Raw genomic sequence first — 23,426 nt, forward strand, 5'->3', positions numbered from 1 at the left:
GTTCTGATTTAGACGTTGCTACGCAATTCAACTGTTCCAACACAGACATAGGTGGACTTTCCAGAGTGTGCACTCTCCTAGATGCCTGTATGGAAGTTCTTACTCAATTTAGGTCTGTGGGACTGTTTTGCTGTCTCAAGTCCGCAAACCGACAGCAAGTCTAATTGCTTGCTGGCCCATTCCTGAAGAAAGTTTTAACCATTTGGCCAAGGCTTAGCTTTGTTTTAGGGTTTTGCTGTGGGCTGACTGAGAGTCACTCTGTTCAGGATATGTTCTTATTGTCACTACGCAATTGCCTTCACTCAAATATTGCTCCCCAACCTTAGTCAGACAGTTAAGAGTGTCCACTTCCAACAGAATACTCTGAAACTCATTTAATCAACTTGCCACATTTTCCAATGATAAAGCCAGTTGTACTATCACTTTGAAGTCCAGTTGGCATCAGCTAGTAGGCAATTTTGCATCATTAATCCCACATACCAAGCTCTCAGGACATCATTGAGGTTTAATTCAAAGTCACATGCCTTTGCTAGTCATCTTAAACTAGTCAAAAATCAGGTTATGATTCCCCTGATTCCTGAGTTCCCCAGTAAAACTGATAGTATCTCAGAATTAGAGGAGGCTTGGGTCATAATGTTCCTATCTAAATCTGTCAACCTCTTCAGAGCTTTAATATCTAATGCCTCAGGAAATGTCCTAATAACCAAAATGCTGCGGACCCACAAACTGTCAGGAGAATTCTTCTATGCTTTTCATCTCCTCCAATGTCATTTGCCTGGAAAAACAACACATTCTTTCCAAATACAGGGCCCAGTCTTTGATGGCAGAGCTGAACAAGTCAAGCTTCCCAAAAAACTGCTTGATGCCAGAAATGCTTAACCCAACTCTAAAACAATCGTTGCAAGTGAATTCCTTCAGGAGCAAGTTTTACTTTTGTTACCACTGAATAACTCCACAGAGGCCAGTATCCCATAAGATCATAAGACATAGAGTAGAAGTTAGGCCATTCAGCCCATTGAATCTGCTCCACCATTCAATCATGGCTGATAAGTTTCTCAACCCTAGTCTCTCTCTTTCTCCCCACTTGATCCACTTGCCAATCGAGAACCTACTTATCTTCATCTTAAATACAGTCAATGACCTGTCCTTCCATAGATTCACCATTCTCTGGCTGCAGAAGTTTCTCCTTATCTCCATTCTAAAATGCCTTCCCTTTCCTGTAAGGCTATGCTTTCAGGTCCTAGTCTCTCCGACCAATGGAAACATCTTCCCAACATCCACTCTGTCCATGCAATTCAGTATTCCATATGCTTCAATTAGATCCCCCCCTCATCCTTCTAAACTCCATCAAGTATAATCCCAGAGTCCTCAAATATTCCTCATATGTTAAGCTTTTCATTCCTGGAAGCATTTTCGTGAACCTCCTCTGAAGCCGCTCCAAGGCCAGTACACCCATCCTGAGATACGGGGCCCAAAATTATGCACAATATTCTAAATGTGGCCTGACCAGAGCCTTATAGAACCTCAGAAGTGCATCCCTGCTTTTATATTCAAGCCCTCTCAAAATAAATGCCATCACTGTATTTGCCTTCCTACCTACTGACACAATCTACAAGTTTACCTTAACAGAATCCCAGACCAGAACTCGCAATTCACTTTGCACTTCAGACTTCTGAATTTTCTTCCCACTTAAAAAATGGTCCATGCTTCTATTTTTCCTCCCAAAATGCATGATCTCACACTTTCCCACATTGTACTCCATCTGCCAGTGTACCAAGTCACTTTCTATTTACATGTGAAGAGTCCTTGACATTGAGCTCCCTCAGAGGCAAATTTCTGTGTGAAAAGGATGACTGACCTTCCTGTTTATATCCGACAGCCAGGGCTCCCTGAATGGACCAGATTAACAGCCCCAATCAAGGAACTCATATTCTATGGGATCCTCCTGGCTGACCTTGTTATCATCACTACACCTGGGTCCTTTTGTTTCAAGGTGGCATTAGCGAAGTAGCAGCCTTTGTGTCCAGGTCCTGGGCCCAGAGCTCATCTACTTCCATCCGCCATTCTTTTCCTCCCTCCCTTCCTTTTATATTTGCTCTTTCTTTATGTCTTTTCTTTTCCTTTTCCAGTGACATCAGTCCCCTTCCCAGTAGTGTTGGCAGCGGCAGGTTCCTTTGTTGAAATGTCACTGCCAGAAGGTGGCAGCAGCAGCAACATAAGCCTGAAAGAGGTACACTAGCAGCTTTGGTGTGGTGGACATAGCATATGAGCCCAGCGTGGGTACATGCAGCAATTACATTAGTTGGAGGCAAGATGGCGCCAACAAATTGTAGCACAGTTCTGCCAGCAGTGGTGCAGCTCCAGGTCTTGGCTGGGCCCAGATACCTGATGGCAAAGATGGTAACGTTCCTTCTATGGCAACATGCGGGTATGTGGGGCACCTGAGTGTTCGCGGACTGAAGGGTGGACATTGTATCTGGTTTCTCAGGTGGCAAGGACTCATGGCAGAGGTGGGGGAGTAATCTGGGTATTTTTCCTTTGGGCTGTGTCTTTCATTTATGATTCTGTTTTTAATCCTGTTCTTTGTATACTAAGATGGTGCCAGAAAATGATGATTTTGTATAGTTTTCACTGTGCTCCTGCATTCCTGTACTTGAGTACACGAGACAATAAAGCCTAAAACTAAATCTGGATTAGTAGTGATAATACTAGGCAGCCCTCCCCCTCTTAACCTCCACTTGTGAAGAACAGACTTGAGTTAATCACCTCAACCAATTTATTTCTACAAATGTCATAAGTAATGTATACATTTGACCAGCGAACATAAAAACACAACGCCTATTCATAAGTAGTAGATTTCCTATACCCTGGAGCTCTGAATGAAGTCACACCCACCTGATGCAAGGTCAGGCAAATATTTCTTCTTCTGTTCATCAGTGCCAAATAATAAAATTCCTTTAAATCCAATAGATTGATGAGCCCCAAGGGTAATGCCCACTGCAAGGTCATGATGACCAACGATTTCCACCAGTCTAGCATACTGTGTAGAATTGAAAAATGGATGGTAAAGCACAACAGAATGCAAAATTCATAAACATTTGCAGTTCATCAGCAAGCAATCGAATAAAAACCAAGAATAATTGTATTCCAAGAGTGTAAATATCCAATTCATTTCCTGAAGAGGCAACAAGTTGGTAAAGTGATAAATTTTCTTTCTGCTTCAGCCAAAAAGAACAACCGAATTGTTTTCTTGTAACAATAAGACTATGCACTTCAAGGACCAGAAAGACAGTTTAAAAATAAGAGTTCTGTCATTTAAATGGTGGTGATGAGGAATTTTGTTGTTGAGTCATTGGTCTTTGGGATTCTCTCCATCAGAAAGCAGTGGAGGCAGTGTCATTGAATATATTCAAGGGCAAGTTTGACAGATTTTTGATTTACAAGAGACCAATCAGAAAAGTCATAATCGGATTCGCCATAATCTTACTGAAACAAAAACAGAAACTGCTGGAAAGGAAGCAGAGTCAACATTTTGAGTCCAGTCACCTGAAGAAAGAAATTTTATCATTTGGCACTAATGAACAAAACAAGGGTCACTGAACACAAAACATTAACCTAGCTTTCTGACCACAGATGCTGCCAGACCTGTTGAGTTCCTCCAGCAATTTCTGTTTCTCTTTCAGATATTCAGCATCTGCAGTTTTTTGTTTTATTTTAGTCTTATTGAATTCTGGAACACATTCGATGGGTTAAATCGCCAACTCCTGCACCTCTCTGTTATGATCTTAATCTGATCTTGTCTTTAATTGCAAATTGGGACCAAAGGAGCCTCAGGATAGTTCCTTCTAAATGACAAGATACCAAACAGTGAGAACAAACTTTAGTGATCTGTCCTCAAGGACAAGCTATGGCTAAGGACTGATGGTTTCTTGGGTCTGCAGTTAAGGAATCTAGCGAATTACCTTTTCTAAGCTATGAAAGGTAACAATGGCACTCAGGAGTACCTCCTTCACCAACATAATATTGAACAAAATAAGATGGCGTAGTAGCTCAGTGGTTAGCATTGCTGCCTCACAGCAGCAGGGACCTGGGTTTGATTCCAGCCTCAGGTGACTGTGTGGAGTTCACACATTCACCCTGTGTCTGTCGGGGTGTGCTCTGACTTCCTCCCACAGTCCAAAGATGTGCAGGCCAGGTGAATTGGCCATGCTAAATTGTGCATAGTGTTAGGTGCATGGATCTGGGTGGGTTACTCTTTAGAGGGTCATTGTGGACTTGTTGGACTGAAGGGAATCTAAACAAGGATGCAACTAAGAGGAGCAGGGTAGAAGGATCAGCCATCAATCTTCACTGCCATTTGACATGATCATAGCTGATTTGCCCTAGGCCTCAACTCTTTTGTGTCAGCTCAGCATAGCTGTCAACTTTCTGTGACAAAAGTTCGACACGTTCACTATCCTCTGGGAGAAGAAATTCCTTCACATCTCAGTTTTAACTAAGTGTCCCCTTATTCTGTAATTCTCCCAGGAATGGAAATATCTTCTCAATATCTAGAATCTTGCACATTTCAATAAGATCACCCCTCATTCTTCTAAACTCTGATGAATAAAGAACAAATTTGTTTAGCCATTCTTGAAAAGTCAACCCCTTCATTCCAGAAATTACCCTTCAAACAGTCTCCAGTATCTGAATTTTTTTTAAATACAGGACCAAAACCAATCTCCAGGTGCATCCACACTGACGCACACTGTACAATTGTAATATGACTTCCCCGTTTTTAAACTCCAACCTCTGGCAATAAAAACTAAAATTCTATTTGCCCTCAATTAATTGCTGCAAATGCATGCTAATGTTTTATGTTTCATGCTGCCAAGATCCCACAGGCTACACTTCATTGGAGTCTCTCCTATTTAAATAGCAATCTGTCTTTATTCTTTCAACCAATATGCAAGACCTCACATTTTCCCACATTAAACTTCATCTGTTCCACTCACTCAACTTCTCCAATTTCCCTTGCAAATTCCTTATATTCTCAACATAATACACCCACCCACTTATTTTTGTACCTTCAGCAAATTTGGATATATCCCACATGCCCAATCCTCCTCATCGTTAATATAGGTAATAAAGGCCCAATAATCTTGGCTCTCTGTCTAGTGTGTGTTAACCAATCTCAATCCATAACGAAAATGAAATAACTCCACAGAGGTCCGTATCCCATCACCAAGTCAAATTTTATTTACACAGGAACACTCATTGGCTACAGTACTGTCTCATACTGTGTCAGTATCACTGACGCTCACCCTTTTTATATGTCAGTCAGGGCTCTCTGATTAGACCTGATGAACAGCCACATTCAGGGGACTCATATTCTATGAGGTCCACTTGGACTTCATTACAATCACCACAATTAATATTGTGTACTCATAGATTGTACAATAACCTTTTAGATGGCACCTTACTGAATGCCTTCTGAAAATTTAAACATATTAGATCTATCAGTTCCCCTTTATTAACTCTGCTTACTGTAGCATCAAAAAACTGGAAAGTTTGTTAAATATGATTTCCTATTCACAAAACCATGTTATCTCTGTTTAATTACCAGCCTCATCTTCCAAAGGGTCAACACTTACTTTAGCGACTTTTAAAAATATGTTTTGATAATTTGCCAGTAGCTCAAGCCAATTCCTTTGGATCGTTGCTGAAAAAAAGAGACTTCTTGCCAAAGCTTTTCATGGGGCACTCATCAGGACAAACACAAGAATGGCAAATTTAAAACAATCACAACAAATTATATTATGGGAGAAGATTATGTTCATTGGTGGGAAAGATGACTCTGATTGGCTGAGACTTTGACATGGAAAAAACAATGGGACTATAGTCTCCCCAAACTCCTGGGCAACTGAAAAGTGACACTAGGATTGAACATGTTCCCTTGGTTTGCAAAGAAGATACTCGTGGTGTATGAGCACATGTCACTTCCACTAAGAATAAATGAGTCTTGATATCAGCTTGATGATCTTAAACTGGTTGTTAGCATGGCTATTAGCACACTCAGGATTGTACAGTGAGTGTTGTGAATCAAAAAAAAATCTAACAATGGATGTTTTGTTTTTGAGCTATGTAAGTGAAAGCTGTTAGAATATGACCTCTCTCTATTACAAGCAACTAAAGGGAGCATACTGACCTCATCAGACAGTTGTTGGAACCATACCTGGTCACGGACCAGCACAGAAATTCAAATTTTGTTTTGAAGGTAGAAAAGATTTAAAAATCTGGCACAGCTCCTTTGTTACTCTGGCACTACCAGGCTCACCTGTCTTTTGTTAAATGGATTTGCAAGTTATCACAGAAGTACAGTTGAAGGCCATTTTGCCCATTGTATCTATGCTGACTCTCTGAAGGAGCAATTTATCTTATGCCACACCCTGATCCTCTCCCTATACACCTGAACATTCTTCAGGGTTCAACTGTTCTCTCATATTTCATCTGCAACCTTTGTATTATACTTCTCTCCAAAGCCTAACTTGAAGCAATCCCTTATAACTCTACAAGTCCCTGGTGAGACCACACTTGGAATATTGTGTCCAATTCTGGTCATCCTACTATAGGAAAGATACAGAGGCTTTGGAGAGGGTGCAAAGAAGGTTTACGAGGATGCTACCTGGACTGGAGGGCTTGCCTTATGCAGAAAGGTTGAATAAGCTCAGACCTTTCTCTCTGGAAAGAAGGAGGAAGAGAGGAGACCTGATCGAGGTGTACAATATAATGAGAGGAATAGATAGAGTCAATAGCCAGAGACTTTTCACCAGGGTAGGATTGACTGGTACGAGAAGTCATAATTTGAAGATATTAGGAGGAAGGTATAAAGGAGACATCAGAGGTAGGTTCTTTAAGCAGAGAGCTGTGAATTCATGGAATGCATTGCCAGCTGTGGTAGTGGAAGTGAAGTCATTGGGGACATTTAAGCGACTGCTGGACATGCACATGGATAGCAGTGAGTTGAGGGGTGCGTAGGTTAAGTTGCTATAGTTTACATTAGAATTAAGTCTCAGCACAACATCGTGGGCCTAAGGGCCTGTTCTGTGCTGTACTTTTCTGTAAGTCCATGCTCACCTGGGACTAGAAGATTCCACCACATACACTTGAAACTGAGCCAGCTGTCTGCTGCCAGCTGGGAGAATTTTTCACTGAAATTCTGAAGAATGCGGAGGGTGGTCTCATAGCCACATCTAAAATTCTAACCAGACTAGATAGGGTAAATGCAAAATGTTCCCTATGACTGAGGAGTCCAGAACAAGGAGTTACAGATTAATGATATGACTTAGGCCATTTAGGGCTGAGATGAGGAGAAATTTTGTTGTGATTGTTTGAAATTTGCCATTCTTGTGTTTGTCCTGATGAGTGCCCCATGAAAAGCTTTGGCAAGAAGTCTCTTTTTTTCAGCAACAATCCAAAGGAATTGGCTTGAGCTACTGGCAAACTATCGAAAAATATTTTTAAAAGTCGCTAAAGTAAGTGTTGACTCTTTGGAAGATGAGGCTGGTAATTAAACAGAGATAACATGGTTTTGTGAATGGGAAATCATATTTAACAAACTTTCCACAGTTTTTTGATGCTACAGTAAGCAGAGTTAATAAAGGGGAACTGATAGATCTAATATGTTTAGATTTTCAGAAGACATTCAGTAAGGTGCCATCTAAAAGATTATTGTACAATCTAAGAGTACACAGATGATCCCATAGAATTCTCTGCCACAGAAAATGGTTGAGGCCAAGACATCAAATGTCTTCAAGAAGGAGTTAGATATAGTTCTTGGGGTTAAAGGGTTTGAGGACAAAGTGAGAACAGGATAGTGAGTTGGATGATCAACCATGATCATACTGAATGGTGGAGCAGGCTCAAATGCCTTATCATTGAATCCCTACAATCTGGAAGGAGGCCATTTGGCCTATTGAGTCTGCACCAACCCTCTGAAGAGCATCCCAATCAGTCAACCCCTTATCATATCCTCATAACCCTGCAGTTCAACTAGCCTGCACATCCCGAGACACTACAGACAATTTATCATGAATAATCCATCTAACCTGCACATCTTTGGACTGTGGGAGGAAACCAAAGCACCCAGAGGAAACTCACATAGATGCTGGGAGAACATGCAATCTCCACACAGACAGATGCCCCAGGCTGGAATCAAACTGGGCGCCTGATGCTGTGAGGCAGCAGAGCGAACTATTGTGCTGCCCACACAGAAATGGTCTTCTCCTGTTCCTATTTTCTATGTTTCATTGTTTTTAATGTGTCAATTACATTCTTTCACCTGATGCTGTGAATTTTATGAGAAGAAGAACTTTCTTTCGGAGGCAGGTTTCTATGATTCAACATAGCTGATTGGTTAACCCCTTTCAAGGAGCAAGCTATTTTTAGCCTTAATCTTATATTGTTCACCGTGCAAATGGCATTCTGGGAGGTATTCTATCTGCGCTGTTGGTAATGGAAAGCTCAGTGTTCCAGTTTGTGAATTTGCTACAGCATATTAAAAAACTAACTTGTGATTAAACTTGGGAGCTACATCTACTCTGCAGGGCTAATGCATACACATTCCTTTTCTTTGACTTTCTTTTAACAGACTCATTACAGTTATTAGGGGCAAGCAAACAGTAATATGATGATGAAAACAATGAGAAACAAAAAAAGATACATGGGCTTCTGGAAGATAGTGATCCTGCTCTATCAGCCTTAGTAACTCCTCAACTGACAGCCCTCCTGATGAGTTTCAGTCGCTCGATCACTGATGCACATCCCTTCACTTGAGGTAATCTTCTACTTTCCCTTATGCTTTCTTTTTCCCCTCTTCCTGCCCCAGCCCAGGCAGAATATAGAGAAGCTGTCATGGGGATAAACCCACGCGACTCTATTGTAATCTTTACAGAGGTTAAGAGCCAACATAGAGCAGTGCAGAGCACCCCTCTCCATTAATTTAAGATCCAAGTCATTAGCTGACCAAAGCAAAAATAAACACTTGAGAAAATGGATGTGGATCTGAGATATGAGCAAGGATTTTCAAAATTGTGATGCCTTTATGAGCAACAACTGAACCAGGCTGAAATGACTAATTTTTCTGACCATAGGTTACACTGAGCACAGTTGAAGGGTAGGGAGGGGTCCCAATATCTCACACAAATCCTGATACCTTAAAACCATCCTAACATGTTCGTCTGATTTGCCCACTTAAATTGGAAGGGTGCATGGAGAAAACAGCCCTGTTACAGGACCAGGAACCTCTCAGCTGACACATGATGGAGTGAAATGGACCTTGCCCCATAAATAATGACCCTGAAAACAACAGGTCCCCACACCTCATCCTGTCATACCAGAACAAACAAGGAAATTCAAGGCTTTGACAATAACATGGAAAGACAATGTAATTCAAAATCAATTTTAAAAATGCATCCTTGTAGCCTAAATTTCAAGTTATGCATTAACAGCGTGTTAATTGCATATGATCAATACAACATTATTCTTATTTACTTTGATCCTGTTAAAGATAAGAGATTGAAGGATTTAATTTGAGCATCCCTCACATTCTAACTAGATGTTGGTATAGAAACTCCTGCTGAAATCTAGTCGTCAGAGAAGAGCAGAAATAGCTGAGGCCCTTACCTGAGAATTTTTAAGTCCCAAACCCCCAAGATCAACAGGAACCTGCAAACCAAAAGCTCCCATTTCCTTTAAACCTTCCATGGTCTTATCCTCTACCTTCTCCAGTCTATCATTTTCAGCAGCGTTGTTGACCTCCTAGAATAAAAATGCAGTAATTAGAACTCAACATCAGGAAACTCAATTTCCTGTTCAGTTTCTCATGACATACTTTCTGTGGGAAATGCGTGAATCTTGACAACAAGTGTGAACCGGCTTTCGATTAAGGAAATGGGACAGTAGTGCTGATCCCCTTACCCACCGTTACAGATGTGCACTTCCAAAAGAAGTTTTGAGAATAAGATTAAGAATGAAAATGTAGTTTTACTTTCCTAACCAAACAGCAACAAAGCAGGATCAGCTGGGAATTTGTGTTGCAGACGTTTCGTCCCCTGTCTAGGTGACATCCTCAGTGCTTGGGAGCCTCCTGTGAAGCGCTTCTGTGATCTTTCCTCCAGCATGACAAATGCCGGAGGAAACAACACAAAAGCGCTTCACAGGAAGCTCCCAAGCACTGAGGATGTCACCGAGACAGGGGGCGAAACGTCTACAACACAAATTCCCAGCTCAGTGAACAGAACCGCAACAACGAGCACCCGAGCTACAAATCTTCTCATAGACTTTAAAGCAGGATCAAATAAAATGTGATCATTGAAATTCCTGAACATGAGTGAAATTAAGCGGAATATTTTATCTGAACTCAGTGTCATTTATAACAAACCTTCAGAACAGTCATCCTAATGTACACAGTAACAAAACTGAGATAAAAGAAGGAAGACAGCATGACATTACTTACCTGGAAGAACTTGGAGACTGGGTCCACTAGCTCCTTTAGAAACTGTGACTGCTCACTATTTAGAACTGCAGGAAAGAACAACATTGAACCCATATTTAAATTGAGTTCTCAAATAAAGATCACATTTCAAAATTACACCTCTTATATTCACATTTTCTCTACATCTCAAAAAGCTGGAACATGTAGAAGTTTTCTTAAACTGCACTAATTCTATAATTGTTTGTATTACTGACCACCAACAGATCATTTTTAGCAGTGGCTTCCAGTTTGTTTTGTACAGTCATTGAATACAGGAAGGGCTGAATGGTCTCTTTCTGTGCTTTGCCTTTTCTATGTATTGTTTTCTTGCACCATTACTTCTTGCATCCCAGAAAAATGTCACCTTCAGCTCTCTTCTCTCTCTGGAGTTTAGGTGGGATTATTCAGCCATGAAACTTTTGCGTGTGAAATTTAAAGACATGGGGATTATACAGCTGTAGTTTCCAAGTTTGTGCAGTTGGATTGCAAGAAATAATGAAGGCCACCAAGAGTTACATTGTGATAATTGCCATATGCATAGTAAAAGATTAAGCCTGAAAATATCATGCACATGGAAGCAAATAGAAATGGAAAATCAGTCATGCTTAATGGACCTTGCCATATGAAGTTGGCTGTTGGGCAGGCCTTCACCCAAGACATGAGTGGCTTGAAATGTGGCCAGAGGGTAGGTTGACCTCAAATGGAAAACATAGAGTCATAGAGTCATAGAGATGTACAGCATGGAAACAGACCCTTTGGTCCAACCTGTCCATGCCGACCAGATATCCCAACTCGATCTAGTCCTATCTGCCAGCACCCGGCCCATATCCCCTCTAAACCTAAACCTATGCCCTCTAATTCTGTACTCCCTGATTTCAGGGAAAAGACTTTGTCTATTTATCCTATCCATGCCCCTCATAATTTTGTAAACCTCCATAAGGTCACCCCTCAGCCTCTGATGCTTCAGGGAAAACACCCCAGCCTGTTCAGCCTCTCCCTATAGCTCAAATCCTCCAACCCTGGCAACATTTTTGTAAATCTTTTCTGAACCCTTCAAGTTTCACAACATCTTTCCAATAGGAAGGAGACCAGAATTGCACACAATATTCCAACAGTAGCCTAACCAATGTCCTGTACAGCCGCAACATGACCTCCCAGCTCCTGGAATTAATCAATACTCTGACCAATAAAAGAAAGCATACCAAACGCCTTCTTCACTATCCTACCTACCTGTGACTCCACTTTCAAGGAGCTATGAACCTGCACTCCAAGGTCTCTTTGTTCAGCAACATTCCCTAGGACCTTACCATTAAGTATATAAGTCCTGCTAAGATTTGCTTTCCCAAAATGCAGCACCTCGCATTTATCTGAATGAAACTCCATCTGCCACTTCTCGGCCCACTGGCCCATCTGATCAAGATCCTGTTGTAATCTGAGGTAACCTTCATCACTGTCCACTACACCTCCAATTTTGGTGTCTTTTGCAAACTTACTAACTGTACCTCTTATGCTCACATCCAAATCAATTAGGTAAACGACAAAAAGTAGAGGACCCAGCACCGATCCTTGTGGCACTTTTGGGACATAAACATTGTTACTGACCAGCATTTTTATTGTCCATCCCTTGTTGCCCTTGAGAAGATGGTGTTCGCTGCCGTCTTAAACAGCTGCAGTCTACATGCTGTAGGTTAACCCACAATACCTTTAAGGAGGGAATGTCAGGACTTTTACACAGTGATAATACTTCCAAGTCAGGACTTGGAGGGGTACTTCCAGGTGATGGTGTTCCCAAATATCTGCTGCCCTTGTCCTTCTAGATGGAAGTGGTCGTGGGTAAGGAGATGCTGTCCAAGGATTTTGATGAATTTCTGCAGTACATCTTGCAAATAATACACACTGCTGCTACTGAGAGTCAGTGATAGAGTGATGGATGCTTATAGATGTTGTGCTAATCAAGCAGACTGCTTTGTCCTGAATGGTGTCAAGATTCTTGAGTCTTGTTGGAGCTGCATCTATCTGGGTAGATGGAAAGTATTCTGTTACACTCCTAACTTGTGTCTTGTTGGTGGTGGACAGGCTTTGGGGAGTAGGGAGGTGAGTTATTTGCCGCAGTTTTCCAAGCCTTTGACCTGCTCTTGTAGCCACTGTGTTTACATGACAAGTCCAGTTGAGTTTCCGGTCAATGGTAACCCAAGGATGTTGATCGTGGGAGAATCAATGATGTTAATGTCATCATTAATGTCAAGGGACAAATTATCTCTTATTTGAGATGGTCATTGCATTGCATTTGTGTTGTGTAAATATTACTTGCCGCTTGTCAGCCCAAGCCTGGATATTGTCCAGATCTTGTTGTATTTGAACATGGACTGCTTCAGTATCTGAGAAGTCATGAATGGTTCTGAACATCATGCAATCATCAGTGAACATTTACATTTCTCATCTTATGATGGAGGGAAAGTAATTGATAGAGCTGCTAAACATGATTGGTCCTATGACACTATCCCGAGGAACACCTGCGGAGATGTCCTGGAGCTGAGATGACAGACCTCCAACAACTAAAACTATCTTCCTATGTGCCAGGTATGACTCAAACCAGTGGAAAGTTTTCCCTGAAACCCATTGATTCCATTTTGCCAGGGTTCCTTGATACCACACTTAGTCGAATGCAGCCATGATGTCAAGGGCTGTCACTCTCACCTCACCTCTGGATTTCAGCTCTTTTGTCCATGTTTGTAATAAGGTCAGAAGCTCAGTGGTCCTGGCAGAACCCAAACTGGGCATCACTGAACGGACTATAGCTGAGCAGGTGCTGCTTAATTGTAATGGTTGATGACACACTCCTTCAGTTTACAGACAATTGAGAGTAGACTGATGGGCCAGTAATTGGCCGGATTGGATTTGACCTGTTTTTTGTGGATAGGACATACCTGGGCAATTTTCCCATTGTCAGGTCGATGTCAGTGTTGTAACGGTTTGGAACACCTCACTGAGGATGGGGATAGTTGGGGAACCTGACCCTCTAATGAGTTGTTTAATTGCCCACTACCATCCACAAATCCAATAGAGTCAGCCCACAGCTCCAACAATTTGCTCTGCACACTTTCTTCATGATTGTGATCTTCAGGAGTTCCTGACTCCCTTCCAGTTCTTGATTTGTTGCTAAATCTGGAATGTTGTTTGTATTCTCTATTGTTAAGATCAATGCTAAATACCTGTTTAATTATTATGCCATCTGATCACTTCATATTATTAACACTCCAGTTTCATTTCCTGCAGCATCAATGCTCATTTTGTTAACTCCTGGGATTTAGGAAGACTCCACAATGCTTGGTTCTAATCTGCACATGATCTCTGACACCTCTGCCTGATATTCCCCTGCTTGCCTGTGCATCTCTGTCAGCTCCTTAATGACCAATCCAGAGCCTCATCACCTGCACTAGAGTCAGCAGGGGGCTGATCTACAGAGGTCCTCTGAGTTCCAGAGATCTCAGCCATTTCCTCTGCCTTGAATTATTAGCCTGCGTTGAAGATTTTTGCAGAAGTTTATACAACATAAAAACACATTAAATAGGAGCAGATTTCTTTATAGTGATCCTCTGGCGGCGGTTCTCACCAATGGTATAAGATCTGATCATTTTAACATTGGCCAGGGCAATCAGCAAGGCTGTCCCCTTTCACCTTTGCTTTTCACATTGGTGATTGAGCCGTTGGCGGAGGCCATTCATGGGGACACTAATATAGCTGCCCCAAAGGTGGGGTCGAAGGTGCATAAGATTATACTATATTCGGATGATATTCTCATTTTTCTCTCGAACCCAGTAGTCTCAGTGCCCTGTTTGATACAGTGTACTAATTCATTTGGTTCTTTCTCAGGTTGCAAGATCAATTTTTCAAAGTTAGTGGCTATGCCTATGGGGGTTCTTAGGGGAATACCTGGCGTGGAAGGTGGGTTTCCCTTTAAGTGGGCGCAGGGAGGTTTTCTTTACTTGGGTCTCTCTGTTACCCCTAGCTTTGATCAGTTATTCAAGGCTAACTTTGTTCATTTGTTTGACAAGATTAAACAAGACCTTCATGGATTGGGGGGAGTGGGGGGGGGGTTCCAATATCTTGGTTGGGGTCGAGTCGTTCTTATCAAAATGAATGTTCTTCCTTGTTTATTATACCCTTTACAGATACTCCCTTTGTTCTTTCCTAGGAAAACATTTTGGAAATTGAATGGCTGGTTCAGTTCTTTTTTCTGGCGTTATAAGTGGTCCCTTATTAAGCTTGCAAAATTGCAACTGCCTCAGGGATTGTAGGGAATGGGCCTCCTGGACATTAGTCGGTTATCAACTGAGCTCCCACCTATCTTTTCTAAGTGACCGGGCTTGTGGGGACTCAGCGTTGACATGGTTGGACATTGAAGCCTCCCAGACCAAGTGTCCTCTTATCAACCTGTTGCTTTTAGACAAAATGAGGACAGTTGCAAATCATTGCCGTAATCCAGTAGGTACTAACATTGTCAAAGCACGGAGATCAATGAGGCAGATGGAGGGTATTGTGTCTAAAACATCTTTTCTTACACCCATAGTTGGCATGCCGGGTTTCCAGCCAAGGACAATGGTTACTGGGTTTAAACTTTGGGCGGATAGGGGAGTCTCTTGTTTGGGTTATCTGTTTGGGGATGAAACAATAATGTTGTTTGATCAAATAACTTGGAAATATGAATTGTCAAGTCAAGACCTCTTCCGTTTCTTTCAGATTAGAGATTTTATCTGAAAGGAGACTGCGCTTTTGACTGAGTGTTGTAGATCTGATATGGAAAAGAGGGTGCTTCAGGCTAGGAGCACTCTTTCAGTGATTACTCTTTATTATTTGTGGGAGGGAGGTTCCTTGGGTGAGGTCTGGGAGAGAGAGTTAGGAGTTGAGATTACTTCACAAACATGGAAGGACATTTGTGATGTGAAGAGGATTTCAATATTTAATAGGACCCATGCTATGCAGTTAAATATTCTTCATAGCGCTCACCTGGCCACAGATCATCTTGTGAAATTTAAGCAGGGAGCATCTTCAATATGTCCCAAATATAAAGTAAATATGACTACCCATTTTCTGTGGCCCTGCCACAGGCTCGCGTATGTATTGGAGCGCTGTGATAGGAGTAATAGAGAGAGTCTTGGTGACCAAAGTCAAGGTGGACCCAGTCTCTTTGCTCCTGGGTCTGCCAAATTTACCTCACGTAGATGTTCATGGGAAAAAGCTTTTTAACATTCCCACTTTTTGTGCGAGGGAGAACATTCTGATGTGTTCGGTGTCTGAGAACCCCCTGGGTCTATCGAAGTGGCATAAATTAATTATAGAATACATTCCTTTAGACTTCCTTACAAATATGGTGCACCAGAAAACGGACAACTTTTACAAGACGTGGCAGCCCTTTCTGAATTACTTGGAAGCAGATCTGTCTGCCACTTTGATTAGGGCTTTTTGTCTTGGTATGATGGCTTAGTCTGATAAACCTAAAGCCACTAATTGAAGAATTTCGAATGAATGTGGGTTTAATAATTGATGCTCTTGAAGGTTGAGAGCTATGGTCTTGTTACACTGAGTGACATTATTTATTTATTTATTGATTTGTAATACGTGTAGTTTTGATTTCTTTTGTGGAGTAGTATAGTAGTTGGTTTATTGTTGTTTTTGATGTTATAATGCTATATTTTAATGTTTCTGCAACTTTCGAATTTTGCAAAGAAAATCTTTTTTTTTAAATAGAGCAGATAGAAGTCAATTGACTCCTGGAACCTGCTCCACCATTCAATAAGATCATGGCTGACCTCTTTGCTTCTCAAATTCCACCTTCACGTCAACTCCCAATAACCTTTGATTCGATCCCCCTGCCTTACAGGAATCTATCAATGTCGACCTTAAAATGATCCATGATCTCCTTCTTCTGCATTCTGAGGCAGGAGGTTCCAAAGTCACACAAATCTCTGGAACTGGTACATTACAACGTTTCAAAAATGTCTGGATGGTTACATGAATAGAAAAGGTTTACAGGGTTATGGGCCAAACATTGGCAAATGGGACTACATTAATTTAGGGTATCTGGTTGGCATGGATGAGTTGGACCAAAGGGTCTGTTTCTGTACTGTATAACTGTGTGAAGCTAAGGGAAAGAATTATCTCCATCACTGTTCTAACAGGGCCACCTCTAACAATGCCCTTGGTTTCAGACTAAGAAGCCAGAGGAAACGTCCTTTTCACATCCACATCTTCAAGGCTATTCAGGATCTTCTTATATTTCAATCAAGTCACCATACACTCTTTTGTACTCAAGTAGAAACAACTGCAGCCTGTTCAACCTATCTTCATAAGAAAACTGGCAGATTAACTATCTATCTAGTATACTACATTGCCCCATAGTGTCCAGGTATATGTCGGCTAAATGGGTTAGCCATGTAAATGGGGGTTACAGGGACAGGCTTGGGGGGTGTCGGATGCTTTTCAGAGGGTCAGTGTAGACTCAATGGGCCAAATGACTTCCATCCACACTGTAGGGATTCTACAATATATTCTCCAAAACATTTAGATCCTTCTTTATGAGACCAAAACTGCATAAAGTATTCTGGACGTGGCCTTGCCATGTCTTTTATAACTGAAGCACAACATCTTTAGTTTTATATTAATTTCCTCTCATTTTAAAGGATAGCATCATTAACCTTCTTGATTATGTGATGTATCTGGATTCTAACATTATGTGACTCACGCTGTCAGGCTAAAACACCGAACTTGCTCTGTGCCTCAGAATTCCAGTCATTCTCTGTTTAAGTAATGCTCTGCTTTTTTTTATTCTTCCTGCCAAAGTGAATAATTTCACATGTTAAATTCACACGTCACTCCATCTGCCAGATTTTTGCCCTTTCACTTAATCTAGCTATATCCATCTGCAAACACCTTATGCCTTCTTCACAACATACTTCCCTCCCTATCATTGTGTTATTTGCAAATTTAGCTATCATCTTTTCATTCTCTTTACCTAAGTCATTGACGTAAATTGTAAAATGTTGAGGCCTGAGCACAGATGGACTTTGTTCATCACATCCTACCAATCTGGGAAAGACCCATTGACAGGTACTCTCTTTTATCTGCCAGCCTGCCAATTTAAATCCATGCTGCTCTGTAATCATGAGCTATGGTTTTCCAAAATAAATTTTGAAATGGTACCTTACCAAATGCCTTCTGGAAATCCAAGCACATTCACAGCGACATATGTAAAGTGGCGAGCTGAGATAACTCATTTGGGGTGGCATAGTGGGTCCCTGATTAGCATTGCTGTGTTACAGCATCAGGCACCCAGGTTTGGTTCCAGCCTTGCGTGACTGTCCCGTGTCGAGTTTGCACATTCTTCATGTGTCTGCATGGGTTTCCGCTGGCTGCTCCAGATTCTTCCCACAGACCAAAGACATGCATGTTAGGTGGACTGGCCTTACTAAATTGCCCCATAGTGTCCACGTATATATAGGCTAAATGTGTTAGCCATGTAAATGTGGGGTTACAGTGACAGGCTTGGGGGGTGTCAGATGCTCTTCAGAGGGTCAGTGTAGATTCAATGGGCCAAATGACTTCCATCCACACTGTAGGGATTCTACAATTCACAGATTCTCCTTTATCATGTCACTCCATCTACATCCAAAACTTGTCAGCCTGCAACTCCATCAGTTTGTTACATTTCATTTCCCTAGTGATTGAAATTTCATGAAATTCCTTGCACCTTCCACTCCCTGGTTTACAGCTATTCCTGGGATGTGTTTTGTTTATGAATGCTATGCCTGAATTGATATGTATCATGCTCCTAGACTGTGAGGGTCTATATTTGTCGCTTGGAAGAGAAATGAGGTGTAGAGAAAGTTAGGAGCTAAGAGATTTTCATTGAAAAGGGCTTCAAGGTCACCAGAGAACTATAGTTACTACAAATCAATAAAGCAGTATCTGATATGTGTGCTTAAGATTACTTTGAGATATACATCCTGAACCCAAATTTTGTGGTGGAGGTAGCCTTGTGCCATGTAAACCTTTTGTAAAATGTTATTAGTTGTGTCTATAGAATTAAAAATCACACAACACCAGGTTATAATTCAACAGGTTTATTTAGAAGTATTACCTTTCAGAGCACTGATTCTTCATCAGGCAGCTTTGGATGAGGATCATAAGATACAGAATTTATAGCAAAAGATTACAGGGTCATCTAATCCCAAAAACTGCAAACCATTCTAAAAAATGAAAGACTTAACAGCAAGCTAGGTTTATTCAACGTATTATTTCAGTTGCATGACACTGTAACATTTTGCTATACATTCAGTGTCTTATGACTCTCTTCCAAAGCTCCCTGATGAAGGAGCAGCGCTTTGAAAGCTAGTGCTTCCAAACAAACCTGTTGGACTATAACCAGATGATGTGTGTTTTTTAACATTGTCCACTCTAGTCCAACACTGGCACATTACGTATATAGAAGAGAAGAGAAATTTATTGCCACATGTACTTTTACATGAAAAATACAGTGAAAGATTTTATAAATCGCCCCACCACAGCACCTACATCGATGATAGAAGTCATATAATAATTTTTAAAAAGTAAAATTAAGACAAAGTTCATCATAGTTCAGTTAATGGCTTCTAGGCTCAGAGAAACCAATCAAGGAGCAATGGAATGTCTTGAAGACACAGCTGGGACAAGACCACCATTCCGGGACAGTACCACCAGGTCACTGGAATATTGACCGGAAGCCTCTGCTGAAGGAGACGTCAGTGCCAGGCCGACATCCCACTCCTGGATGAAACCGTCTGCCATGCCTCTGGAATGCCTGGAAGCCGAAGGTGAAATAGATCTACACACAGTGATGAGACCTCTCTCTACACTGGGATAAGACTCCATGATGGGACAACATTGCCACACTGGGAGACTGTCACACTGTGCTGAGACTGCCACTTCTCCTCCTTCAGGCATCCCGGCCTAGCTGCAGACCTGGAGCCTTGACCTAGCCTGCAGGTCATGGCCAGGGGAGTCAGCCCAGGACCTGCTCCTCGATTGATGGGAGATCCTGGGCAGGGCCGGAACTGTATCAGGCTTGTTCTGGTAATGCTGTAGCTGTTGCTGCCACCAGAAGTCTCCGCCTTCACCCACCACTCTGCAGACATAAAAGGAAAGGAAACAAAGAGAGATAAAGTATGAAAAAGAATAGGAAAAGTGCTAAAGAAGAAGAAAAAGAGAAAAAAAGCAGATAGAAGCAGATAAGCCCCAGACTCAGCCACCTACTCCGCTACCACCTTGTAAAGAAAATGATTCTGTTAGTTATAAGGAAAACTCAATAAGCTGGTGATGTGTGGGCTTCTAAGTGTTAGAGCTCCTTTTGCACTTAAATGTGTACCGAGACAGATGTGTGAGAGGCAGTGTCACTGCAGTTCATGCAGTGCAACATTGGTGGCTACAATAAAGGGATAGGAATTGATTGCACATGGAGCATCTGATAGAAATGCCTGGCACACAATCTGTGACAATCCTCTGCAGTGACAAGTTTACAATGCTATCTTATATACCCATAGAGGTAAGAGGCATTGAGTACAGAGTTGTACTTACCCTGCTGGTCGGCAGCAGATCACTTATCCTCTTCCAACACTGGAGTCAGGCTTTCTCGAGCCACTTACAAACGCTTACCTCTGCAGCCGCCTCTGCCCAGGTTACATTTTGTCAATCAATATTGCCTCCTGTTGCCATCCCTTCCCTCCTGAACAGTCTTGAGCAGAACCTATGCAGAGGCATGGTTCTGCTTTTTGTCTAGTTCCTGGCATCTCCAGTGATACATTGGGATGATCAGCAAAGGTTGAGTGATTCTCCTGAGTTGCAAACATTGAAGTGTTGTCCAATTGTTTTTTAAATATGGTGCCCGGAAGTTGAAGCCCAGAAGTTCCAGGAGAATGGGGTGGGAGTAGGGAGACCAGAACTTCCTGCCCATAAAAGTTGCTGTTTGACCAGACCACTAAAATGCAAAATACTGAGAAGAATATAATCACATAAGCAAATCTTCCTCCCCGAGGGGAAAGATCGCCAACTTTACTGCCTCCACACCTAGTCTGAAAGAAAAAGCAGGATTCCACCCATCCTCCCTGAATCCACCATGTTGAATCCTTTAAGAATTTGTCTGCTTTAAGGAGAACAATGTTAAAAATCACCACCTGATGAAGGAGCAGAGCTCCGAAAGCTAGTATTTCCAAATAAACCTGTTGGACTATCACCTGGTGTTGTGTGATTTTTAACTTTGTACACCCCAGTCCAACACAGGCATCTCCAAATTAAAGAGAACACCTCTCATTCTTCTAAAGGCTACATAGTACAGGCCTATAATCCTCAAGCTCGCCTCACAAGACAGTCCTGCCATCACAGGGCTCAATCTGGTGAACCTTCATAACATCCCCCCCTATTTCAAGTACATCCCTCCTCAGGAATAGTTTCATCTTTGAACGTAAATGCAAAATGCAGATTGCAGATGATCTTTAATGTTTATTCTTTAAAGGAAGATCACCTGCATTCAGCAATTATTAACAGTAAGTAACAATATGCTAAAATAATCATAATTGTGAATCCTTTTACTGTGCTATATAGAATCATAGAATTGCTACAGTGTAGAAACAGGCTATTTGGCTCATCAAGTCCATACTAACCCTCTGAAAAGCAATCCCACCCAGACCCAATTGTATCCCTGTGACCCTACACTTCCCATGGCCAATCCACCGAACCTGCACATCTTTGGACTATGGGAGGAAAATGGAGTACCTGGAGGAAACCCACCTAAGTACAGGGAGAACATGCAACTCCACACAGACAGTCACCTGAGGATGGAATCAAACCCAGGTTTCTGCTACTGTGATGTAGCACTGCTAACCACTGAACCATCTTGCCACTTATTTTTTAAATTAAGAATACATACAATATGTTATTCTTAATTTTATTTTAGTAATGGTCAGTAACTGAGTCATATATTACAATTATATTGCTGGGATGATATTTCAATTGACCAATTATCTATTTATCTATCTAAATCAGTGAAATGGGGATGACAGCAAAATTCAGTGAGGGAAATGATTTGAGTGTTGTGTTGTGGATGAGTTGAGGTTGAAGCAGAGTGAAGGATGGCAGGCTGATAAGGAGAGTATTGGAGAATTTTAGGGATAAATTTGTTTGTGTAATACAATTTCAGGGGGTTAGGCAGCACCCCCATGTGCTATGATCACTGGCCCACAGTGATCTTCAATTATACCAATGAAGAATCCCACAAGGGCCAGGCAGGTAGCAGCCCATGGCATTATTTAGCTGTTCTATGTGAATGAATTTCAATAAATTTACAAGTGGATAGATGTGTTAGAAACATTGGAAGTGAAGGCAGAGACCATGAACAATATGATATATCATAGTCAAAGATGTTTCATGAAACATAGGAATTGATATTTCAGATACGGACACAGTCAATAGTTGTATCTTTAAAAATGGCATTTTCACACTAACTTCTTTTCCTAATGACAGACGATGCAGTTACAGAATAAGAGCAAAAAAAAACCAAACCTCTTTGCTAGTGTTTACTGATGGAATTCCTCCTCCGTCATCCGTACATATTTAACCAATCCGTTCAAAAACATTATTGCAGATTTAATTATTAAACTTTAAAAATAAAGCACTGAATGTTAAGCAGTGGAAACACAGTCATTGATATTTTGTACAATGTGTGCAAGGTCAGTTAATCATCTTATCAACAAATGAAATATTACAGATGGACTTAATTAGAAATTTGGCTGTTTGAATCACTTAGTTCCAAACTAGTTGCATTTGGCAGCATCTGTGGAGAGAGAAACAGAGGTATCAAATCCGATATGTTTCTTCTTAATTTAAAACTGAAAAAGGGTTGTTGGACTCGAACGTTAACTCTGTTTTTCTCTCCACAGATAATGCCAGACCTATTGATTTCACCAGAATTTTCTGTGTTTGTTTCAGATCCCCAGAGGCCAAAGTAATAGCTTTCATTTTAGCTGCACTTGATCTGCTTTGAGGTGCTGTTGACTTGCCTCGCAACAAGTCAATTGTACAAATCTTCAATGGCTCATAAAATATGATCTCTCTGTGTTTAAACTCTTGGACCTCTGGAACATGCACCACTGATCAAAGTTCATCAAAAATCAAGTTTAAAAAAAAGTAGAATTAGCTGCAGCATAGAGATCAATGCCCCTGTATTTATCAGTAGGATGCAAACTCTGAACCATTTAGTTGTAATTTGAGAAAAGGGATAAATGTACCTGATTTAACTTCTAAAATACAAACAAAATCTGATGCATCAACAAAGTTCACTTTACAATGCAAATTCTTGAAGCATATATTTGAAATGAAATGAGTCATATCAGACTCAAAACTTTAGTTCTGTTCCTCTCTCCACAGTTGCTGCCAGACCTGCTGGGTTTTCCCAGCACTTCCTGGTTTTATTTTATATTTAACAAAGGGGATGTTTGTTCCATAATAAATTGAGTGCAACATCAGAATGCTATGACTGCCAGGCTTAATTACAAGTTACTAAGGAATAGAAAAAAAAACTACCAAATTCAATTCTGTTCAACAATCATCTATTTCAGGAACCTGTAGAAGTTGAAGACATCTGCAGTAAGTCTCAGAAAGCAGCACATGCAGAGGGTTATGTTCAGACTGCACTTTAATCTAACAAACTGAAATACTGGTCTGACCACATCTGGGGACTGAGGAAGTGAGTTGAGGTTTTACATCTTCTTCAAAGCAGACCTGCCAGATCTGCTGAATATTTCTAGCACTTCAGGTTTTTTTTCTTCAGATCTGCTGGGTTTTGCTTTTATTAAGGTTGGAGGAGATCACTTATTTTACACAGGGA

At 41.2% G+C, this 23,426-nt stretch overlaps 1 protein-coding gene across 1 annotated transcript in view; it reads right to left on the bottom strand.

Annotated features, from left to right (window-relative positions):
- The window catches only part of LOC140478819 (very long-chain specific acyl-CoA dehydrogenase, mitochondrial-like), a 73,778-nt gene that overhangs the window by 41,042 nt on the left and 9,310 nt on the right, over positions 1–23,426 (bottom strand). The window contains exons 4-6 of the mRNA XM_072572229.1: positions 10,496–10,560; positions 9,664–9,798; positions 2,896–3,040 (exon numbers count right to left, since the gene is read on the bottom strand). Coding sequence (XP_072428330.1) covers positions 2,896–3,040; positions 9,664–9,798; positions 10,496–10,560 — 345 coding nt within the window. The remainder of the gene's footprint in view (positions 1–2,895; positions 3,041–9,663; positions 9,799–10,495; positions 10,561–23,426) is intronic.

This window comes from Chiloscyllium punctatum, chromosome 6, assembly GCF_047496795.1.
Source record: "Chiloscyllium punctatum isolate Juve2018m chromosome 6, sChiPun1.3, whole genome shotgun sequence".
In the NCBI taxonomy this organism is placed as follows: Eukaryota; Metazoa; Chordata; class Chondrichthyes; order Orectolobiformes; family Hemiscylliidae; genus Chiloscyllium; species Chiloscyllium punctatum.